The sequence below is a fragment of the Arvicanthis niloticus genome, assembly GCF_011762505.2.
Source record: "Arvicanthis niloticus isolate mArvNil1 chromosome Y unlocalized genomic scaffold, mArvNil1.pat.X SUPER_Y_unloc_2, whole genome shotgun sequence".
NCBI lineage: Eukaryota > Metazoa > Chordata > Mammalia > Rodentia > Muridae > Arvicanthis > Arvicanthis niloticus.
The window spans coordinates 4059378-4069253 of NW_023044979.1; the positions used below are offsets into that span (position 1 = coordinate 4059378).

Sequence of the window (9876 nt, forward strand, 5' to 3'; positions counted from 1 at the left end):
ATGGAAAGGCTTTTACCACAATGATCACATTCATAGGTTTCTTTCCAATATGGGTTCTTTTATGCTTTTGGAAAGAAAAACTTTGTGAAAAGGCTTTTACTATATGAATTACATTCATAAAGTTTCTCTCCAGTATGTGATCATTTATGTCTTTGGAACCTTTTCACTTATAAATGGTTTTTTCCACATTGATTACATAACTAAAGTTTCTCTCTGGTATGGGTTCTTTTATGATGTTGGAGATGACTTGGTTGTATAAAGCCTTTACCACATTGATTACATTCATAAGGTTTCTCTCCAGTATGTGTTCTTTTATGATATTGGAGATTACTGTGACATGAAAAGGCTTTACCACATTGATTACATTCATAAGGTCTCTCTCCAGTATGTGTTATTTTATGATATCGGAGACTACTGTGACATGAAAAGGCTTTACCACATTGATTACATTCATAAGGTTTCTCTCCAGTATGTATTCTTTTATGAGATTGGAGATGACTGTGATCTGAAAAGGCTTTACCACATTGATTACATTGATAAGGTTTCTCTCCAGTATGTGTTCTTTTATGTCTTTGGAGATGACTGGGCCTTGGAAATGCTTTACTACATTGATTACATTTATAAGGTTTCTCTCCAGTATGTGTTCTTTTATGATATTGGAGACTACTGTGATGTGAAAAGGCTTTACCACATTCATTACATTCATAAGGTTTCTCTCCAGTATGTGTTCTTTTATGTATTTGGAGATGACTTTGTTGCATAAAGCCTTTACCACATTGATTACATTCATAAAGTTTCCCTCCAGTATGTGTTCTTTTATGTCTTTGGAGATTACTGTGACTTGAAAAGGCTTTACCACATTGATTACATTTATAAGGTTTCTCTCCAGTGTGTGTTCTTTTATGTCTTTGGAGATGGCTGTGATATGAAAAGGCTTTACCAGATTGATTAAATTCATGTGGTTTTTCTCCAGTATGACTTCTTTCATACCTACAACAATAATGGGCACATGTGAAAACTTTACCACATTCATAGCCTGATCAACCATTTTACAAATATGTATAAATTTTACAGTTGGTCTAATAATAAAGAACACTGAGATCTTAAGGTTCTATCACTTTGATGTTCATGGTTGTACTTGCTCACTGTGGGTTGCTTTACCTCTCTGAAAATACCTGTGATGGTAGGACCATTTATTACATGGCTCACATTTACAAAATCTTTTTTCTATATGAGATTTCCATATGATGTTTTTAACATGTCATAAGAAATATGGGATAACTCAGAGCATTAAAACACTGATTACATTCTTAGTTTTTCCTGTAGTGTGCATCACACAACAGCAGCACTGTGAACCAGAATAAACAAAAGAATTTACATCCTTCTAGTACCCATAGAGATTTTCTACAGTGTGACTTTGGGGATGTTCCCAGTAAGGTCAGAAAAACAATTAATTGCAAACATCTATCATATTCAGAACGTTTACCAAAGGCAGAATACTGCATATCTTCTCATTGTTCTGAAGTAGATAGAGGTATGTTGTTAATTTTAGTATCTCTATGCTCACAGGGTTTCATCCATTCTGACAATTGATATAACCATTAAAAAGAAGAACAAATGAAAGGTTTCCACATTAAATTCACAAACATCAACTTTTTGTTCATTTCCGACATGATTAATGTTTCTCAATGACAACATTCTTGACTCTCATAAACTGACCTCCCCAGAAACTTAAAAGTTTCACTACAAGAATATGAGTATCTCCAACTTTATCATGGAGTATTTGCTTATTAGAAGTTTATGGATACATGTTTATCACTATTCAATGTGCAACATCTAAATATTATGAGACTATACAAATTGGTAGTTCCACAACATAGCTCTAGTGGAGATACAAGTCAAATAAAGGAATCATTTAAGGCATTGATTCCTTCTCTTCTTTCTTACAGAATTGAATTGCAAACACCAATCAGATAACTGATATTGAGGTACATAGTTTTGGGAGAATATTATAATCACAGCTATAATAAAAGGACCGATATTTTACACACTTGCTTTCATTTAGAGCTTCTAGATCATATTAAAATTTCCTCTCAGGCATATTTGTATCAGCTTAAATATTAAAATTACCTTTCATGACTTCTAGAAGTTTGACGTTGTTCTTCAGTGTGATGGACTTCCAAATTATATCCTGAAACCAAGGTACCAGAAAATGAATGATATGGTATTGGAATTAGTCAAAATTCAAGTTACTCTGAATTTTCACAGCAATGAACCTGATTTATGCAACTCAATATTACTTGTTCTCTATTGAAATAAGGGATGATCATCAGTAACCAAGAAACATTTTTCCCTTATTTTGAGAAGCAAAAAAATTCAGTCTTACCTATAGCAGTGAGGTTCCAGTAGGTCTCAAGCATCACATCTTTGTAGAGATTTTTCTGGGAAGAATTGAGCAAATTCCACTCTTCTGCCGTGAAGTTCACATGTATATCATCATAAGTCACTGCTTCCTAAAATATCACATATATGTGTCTAACACATAGCCTGATACTGACATCATTACAAAGTAAAGTTTTGCTTCCTAGACAATATAATCTTATAATTCATGTGATTCCTCCACTTATTTTCTGACACACAAATTATAATATAAACACCATGTCAGTTTAGAAGATATTTGAAATATTGACACTTGAACTTTTGACACAGGGTTCACCTGTGTCACTCCTGAACCCTTAGAATAGGATATAGCCTTGCATCACAAATGGCAATTGAGAGGGATATCCAGGGGGAGACAGATGAACTATACTGAGCACACATCTGAAAAGCTGTATGAACAATCACTAACTACAAAAGTGATGGGCAAGCTGTGTGTATTTGCTCATGTCTTTAATCACAGAGGTACAGGCAGGTGTATGTCGTTGAGCTGGATGCCAGCTCAGTCTATGATTTGAATTTCAGGACAGCAAAAGTTACATGTTAAGAACCTCACTCTGCTAAAAAAAAAAGCAAGAAACAAAAATGATAGAATAAACTCACAGTTCTTTACTGAAGTTACTGCAAAAAATTATGCATTCACTGCAGTTCTGTATTATCTTGCATAAACATAGAGTGAAACAGTTTAAACAGCAACATTAATTAAATTTTACTAAAAGGGAATGCATGTTTAAACAGTTAAAAATGGACAGATGAAAATATTAGTAATATATATGGGGTTTTTTTTTTCAATACAGAATTTCTCTGTATTGCCCTGGCAGTCCTGAAACACACTCTGTAGACCAGTCTGGCCTTGAACTCAGAAATCCGCCTGCCTCTGCCTTCCAAGTGCTGGGATTAAAGGCATGTACCACAACCACCCAGCAGTAATGTATATGTTGATCAGAAATAAAGAATGTAGATAAGTAGATATAGCTCAGGAGTTGAAAGCTCTTGCTGGTCTTCCACATAATGGTGGTCAATTTCTAGCATACACATGTGGACCAACACCTGTCCATTTCTTCACGTTCAGGAGTTCAGAGGTCAAATTCTAACAACAGTAAAGATGAGGCACACATGATATTCATATTCATGCACCCAGCCATAATACACTTATTTATTCAAAAATTTCACAACAAACATAAGAGGTAGGCAGAACATCATACACCTGCAATTCAATGAATCTGAAGCATCAGATAATAATGATGACATGAGCATAAGCCATCCGGAGAAATAGAATATAATCTATATATTAGGCTGAATTTCAAAATTAAAGATGTGAATGAAGAGCAGCACAAAAGCATGTGCTTATTGAAAAACATGTCAGGGGGCTTCTGTAGTTTCTATATCTACAATCAGGACAGGAAGGGCTTCCCAGAGAAATTTAGTCTTGAAAACAATAAACAAAACATATAAAGTTGAAAATATAAAAACCACCATGCTTGCAAAATAGCTTAGCATTGAATAGCAAATGTTTATACTGTATCTTATGGGAATTAGAGACTGAGAATAAATGGGGAATATATGGGAACATGAGAAGAAAGCTGAAGAATTAGTTTCAACTACAACACAGTAGACACACAGAATAAAATATGTCCTGACTAAAAGAAATGCAAGGGTAAAGCTGGAGCAGAGACTGAGGGAATGGTCGATGAAAACTTGCCCAACTGGAGACCCTCCTTATGAACAAGCACTAATCCATGATATTATTAGGGATACTCTGTGGTGCTGCCACACAGGAGCCTTGCATAATTGTCCATTGACAGGCTTCCCCCAGCAGCTGACTTGAAACAGATGCAGAGAACCATAGTGAAACATTGAATGGTCCTTGGGGACTGTTATGGAAGAGTTGGGGGAAGGACTGATGGCCCTGAAGAGGATAGGAACCCCTCCACAGGAAGACCAACTGTCTCAGCTGACCTGGGCCCTTGGGGACACTCACAGACTGATCCTCAAAAGAAATAGCACACACAGTCTAGACTAAGGCCCCTAAAACATACGTAGCAGATGTGCAGCTCAGTCTTCATGATGGTCCTCCAACATTTGTAACAGTGGGTGTCCCTAAACTTGCTGTCTATCTGTGAAATCTGCTCCCTGAACTGTGCTGCCATGTCTGGCTTCAATGGAAAGGATGAACTTAACCCAGCAGAGACTCTATGGTCCGTGGTGTGGAGATACCCAGGGGCCCACAACCTCTTAAAAGAGAAACAGAGGATATTGGAGGGAGGGATTCTGTGTGGGCAGGAGACTGAAAATAGGGACTTCACAAAATACATAGTCATTTTATTTATAACAGCTTGAAACTGGAAGAATGCAGATGTCTCTCAACCAAAATATGGATATAAAAATGTGCTTCATTTACGAAATAAAACATTATTTAGCTATTAAATACAAGGACATCATGAATATTGCAGGAATATGGATACAGCTAGAAACTATTATCCTGAATGAGGTAACCCAGACCTAAAAGCACATGCATGTATGTGCTCACTTACAAGTGACTAATAAAATACAGGAAACCCCCACTACACTTCATAGACCCAAAGAAGCTATACACGCAGGAAGGCCCAAATGAGCACAGTTGCATCTCATTCAGAAGGGGGAGTAAAGCTATTATAGGAGGCAGATGGAAGAGAGAGAACTGCATGGGAGAGCAGATAAGAAGGGGAATCGGGGAGAACCAGCAACAGGTGTGGTGAGAGATAAGAGAGGCCCAAAGAGGGAAAATGAATCAAAATCTGCAGCTGGCTGGTGGGAAGGGGTATATTTAGGATGTGCCAGAGACCACAAATTGGAGGGTACCAAGGAGTCTAAGGTTGATCTTAGCTGAGATGCATAGCAGTGAGAGATGGACTCTGAAGAGGCCACATCCTGCAGTCAGGCAGGACCCTCAGTGGAGAGTTAAAGACACCAACCAATCCAAATAACTTTCTACTCAATATTTGTCTTGTACACAAGAATACAATCTTTAAGGTAGATTGTGTACAGCAGCAAAATAACTCTTTGATACTATTTTGTTGTTGTTCTAACTTGTTAATCTGCTGCTATTGAATCCTCTAAGCAAAAGCATCTCAGGTAATAAGTGGTTGTTGTACATAGTTCTGTCAGATCACAGTCCATCATTTTGAGAGCTTAGATTAGAAACTGAAGGCAAAAAGCATGGGTAAACACTGTCTCCTGGCTGGTTCTCTTGCTTGGTCACTGTCTCAAGCTCACCCTGATCTCTCATCCAGCACTGGCCTACTTGCTTAGGGATATTGCAACACTCAGTGGAAGAGCCTTCCTAATCAATCATCAACACTATGTCTCACAATCATAGCAACCAGCCTTTCTGATGAGAGCTCTCAATTGAGTCTCCTCCTTCAGATGACTGTAGCTCTGAAATGCTGAGAACTAAAGACAACTATGACACAGACACAATAATAAATGAGGAAGTTGTTACAACATAAAACCAATGAGCTAACCGTATCAATAACAGGAAACTCTGACACCACAACAAGGAGTTGGAGTTTTGGCTGAGCAAGGACAAAATAGGGAGGGCACCTGACTCAGAGCAGGGAAGGATACGCTGGAATGGGGAGCTCAGAGGCTGTGCTGACCTGGGGTGAGCATATTTAACCCTGGGTTCCCAGGCCAGTGCTACCAAAGAGGAGGCTAAAACAGCTGGAAGGTGGACAGAAAAGCATATTGTCCCACACAACTGGAAATGGCCGCCAACAAAGGACAGGATCTCTGGTTAAAGGAAGATATGCTAAATTTGTGAGAGTTGATGAAGAACGACCTTCCATCTTATGACAGCTCCAAGTTCAAAACTAGAGTCACATATGAACTGGGCAGAAGGTAGTTCAGGAGGTGGGAAATGAGGTCTTTGTCTTTCTACCCTTTAAAATAAGGTAGGCAGAGCCTGATTTTTCCCTGGATGCTGTCTCGAAGAGCTCTCTATCATGGACTAGTCAATGGGTCTAGGTCCTGTTGTTAAGGATTTAACCCAAGGTGTGGGGCTAGAAACTAAATTGACTAGGGTGGAGTCTGTCTAATTTCCTCAGTCAGAGAATAACAAATTGCAACACACAAAATAGACAGCCACAAGGGGGTGGTAGAGGCTACCCAGCAGATTCCTCCACTTAGACAGAGGAGAAAATGAAGACAGGATGGCAGCTGTGAGCCCTGTAGCAGGGCTCCAAGTCTGCTCTAACCTTCCCAGAAATTAAGACCAGAGAAACACCGTCCACTATACCTGGCTCTGGAACATCTTCAAAGCACTTTAGGGCTGCGACTCTCCAGCGTATCCACTGTAGCAGGGTTCCAGGTTCAACTTAGTCATCTCCCTCCACATATACTCAAGAAAAACCTGAAAACCAAGGCACACAGACTCATATCTGGCAGACAAGCCACTGACACAGAAACAATGGTTGATATTAAAAACCGGCCTTTCAATCCTTATGTTGGGAGTCCTGGGGGTCTTGGGGTTCTAGTCAATGCACTAAGATGTTATGTCCAAGTCACAGAGACCCCATCCACCAACAAGGAGCCTATTGCAATGCAAACACATGGAGGTCTGTATTATGAGTTCTCTAATAAGGATTCTTGACTGTCAGCCTCACATGAGATCAAAACTGAGAGACCAAGTCTAGGGGTGCTGGGTATTTATTGTAGTTACAGCAAGATTGGGGCATTAACATACAGGTCATCAACTTAATATTTTAAAAATTACATGTCTGGCATAATCTGCAGGAACCAATCAAGGGGGCAAAACCATCTGACAACCATGATAGGTAGACTAAATTTTTCTCTGTAAGGTTTTTTAGTTATCTACATGAAGCTTAACTCTGCAGTTGTACCTTGACTGGCTGTTGACAAGGGGGATTTGTCATAGGATGTTTGCTCAAACGGACATTGTGCACTCTCTAAAAGAGAACTGATTGGGCTTTACAAACTCATCTTTATGCCTGCAGTCCTTATTAGTAAAACATGCTCCTGTTCAAGCACAAGCCATGCATGGCAGTCGAAAAGATACTTGATCCAAAGACCTGCCTCACTATCTGTTACTGCACTGTCTGGAACTGTTTTCCTGAGCAGGTACCCCACAGCTCTGGAATTCAAAATATTAGGGTTTCAAAAGTAACTTCAATAAATCCAGACATGGTCATCTGTGCTCCTCAAAAGAGATTGGGTCACTTCACCACCTCTTCCATCTATTCCACTCTAGGTTCTGGCTGACTCCACTTTACTGCTGCTGCTGTTCTTTCTACTCATCCCATGGGACTGACATCTTCAATATGCTGGGTTTTTCCGCTTTGACTAGGATTCACTGTGTTCCTGTCATACACTCCCTTCATTGGGCCAAGCCTTACCTGCTCTGCATGAGATTTATTTATGCCTAAAAACCAATACCACCTGGGTGATTCTCACACATGATCAACTCCAGGTGCACAACAAGGGACAACCTTGTCTATCTCTGGAGCACAGCTCCTTTGTCCTCTCAGAAAACACTCACCAGAAGATTTCACCTCAGTGATGCTGGTTTCTTCTTCATCCCCACTAAATTTTTTTAACTACAGCCAACCAGCATCAATTGTGTCAGTCATTTCTTCTATTCTTTCCTCTAAAAGCAGAGTCACATGGACAAAGCTGCTGAGTTCCTCTGCTTGCTGGGGCTGGAACATGGCTCCTTCTATTACATCATCGCCAACTTTATAATTTTCAACAACTTCACTGCCTAAGCTTGACTGTCCTGGATCTTATTCAGTAGATGAACTTTGAACTCAGAGATCTGCATGGCTCTGTCTCCTGAATGCTGGGTAATACATGTGTAACACTTTGCCTGTATCTAAGCTTTTCTTTACCTAAAACTTGTTCTGTACCAGGAAGACTTGAATCAGAGATCTGCTTGATGCTCATCTCCTTGGATTTAAGGCTTGTACCACTGTGTCTGTACTTAAGTCGTTATTTTAGATCTTAAAATGAAAGCCCAGAATAGTAATCACAGTCCATCGATGGTCAGTTTCACACATACTGGTGACCCTTGTGTCCTCATAAAAATGATGACCACGTGACAATAGAAAGGTATGAAAATTTATAAAGGGTATGGAAAGTTTGTATGACCCCTAGAGCTGAGCTAAGAATGTAGGCCAACTGGTTCACTAGCTCCAGGTTCCAGGAACTGGCTGACCACAAAGAAAGCAGAACTAAAACTACAGGTCAGCTGGGTCGTTCCTGGAACTGGCTGACCACAAAGTAGATGGTTGAGCAAGATTGAATTCCTGAGAAAAACATGTACAAGATGTTTCCCCCATGACCAACTGAATGATGGGCTGGGACTTTCCACTATTTTTATGATACCCTTCCTTGGTTTCCCCCTCACCCCCCTGGTTTGTGTTTTTTTCATTTAAATTTCCTTCTCCCCCAGGCCTTGAGGTTGCCACCCCTCATTATGAGTCTCGACCTCAGCTGGATGATTCCTGAAATAAGCCTCTTTCTGTTTGCTGACCTCGATCTCCCAAGACTAGAGTGAGGGTCTCCCCTTCTGGGGGTCTTTCAATAATAACGCCCAACACGATAAAGTCCTCCTTTATACAAGTCAGGGGTGTGTCCACAGGTCTGTCAGTCAGTACCTGTAAGCAGCTCCAGTAATGCCCCTGCCTCAGATTCATGAGCAACCCAGGGCCTTGGCTTCCACCTGCCCACCAAGGTACCTGAAGGCTCCAGTCATCTCCCCGGTCTGCAGCGGCCTAGCTGTGGGCAATCGGTATGCGTCGCGCAGTCTGTGACATCAGAAGGAGCCCTCCAATGCCACGGGGACCGCGGTGCTCCTCCCAGATTGCAGCAGTGGTGGCGTGGTGGCGGCAGCATCAGCGGCAAAGGTCTCCAGGCACAGTCTCTTGGCTCTCTGTGAAGTCAATCAGCTCCAGCAGAGACCTCCAAACACTGCGCATATGAGCCAGGCCCAAGCCTTCATGGGAAATGTAGTATCTGGGCGGCCGCCATCTTACTTTTCCTCGTGGCAACATGGGATATGTAGTTCATAGGCCAGTCGCCATCTTGGCATGAGCCCTCATCGGAAATATAGTCTTGGGCCTGCAGCCATCTCTGCATAGCCCTGGCTATCCTCACTCTGTACACCAAGCTGGCCTCGAACTCAGAAATCTGCCTGCCTCTGCCTACCAAGTGCTGGGATTAAAGGCGTGTGGCATCAATTATTGATCATTATGGCTATTGATTAGTATTGGTTATTGATTATTGATCAGCATTGAATGCTGGTTATCTGTTATTGATTATCATGATTATTGATCAATTTTGGTTATTGACTAGTATTGGTTGTTGGTCATTGATTAGTATTGATTATTGATTAGCATGATTATTGATCATTATTCCATCACTGTCATCCACCTGCCTCTCCCT

At 40.5% G+C, this 9876-nt stretch overlaps 1 protein-coding gene across 1 annotated transcript; it reads right to left on the reverse strand.

Moving 5' to 3' along the window:
- Window positions 1-200: 200 nt before the first annotated feature.
- Window positions 201-9187, reverse strand: LOC143441081 (uncharacterized). Its single transcript, XM_076928147.1, has 2 exons — window positions 9171-9187; window positions 201-990 (listed from the first exon to the last, which is right to left on the reverse strand). The coding sequence occupies exons 1-2, from the start codon at window positions 9185-9187 to the stop codon at window positions 201-203; spliced, it is 807 nt and encodes a 268-aa protein (XP_076784262.1).
- Between the last annotated feature and the right edge of the window lie 689 nt (window positions 9188-9876).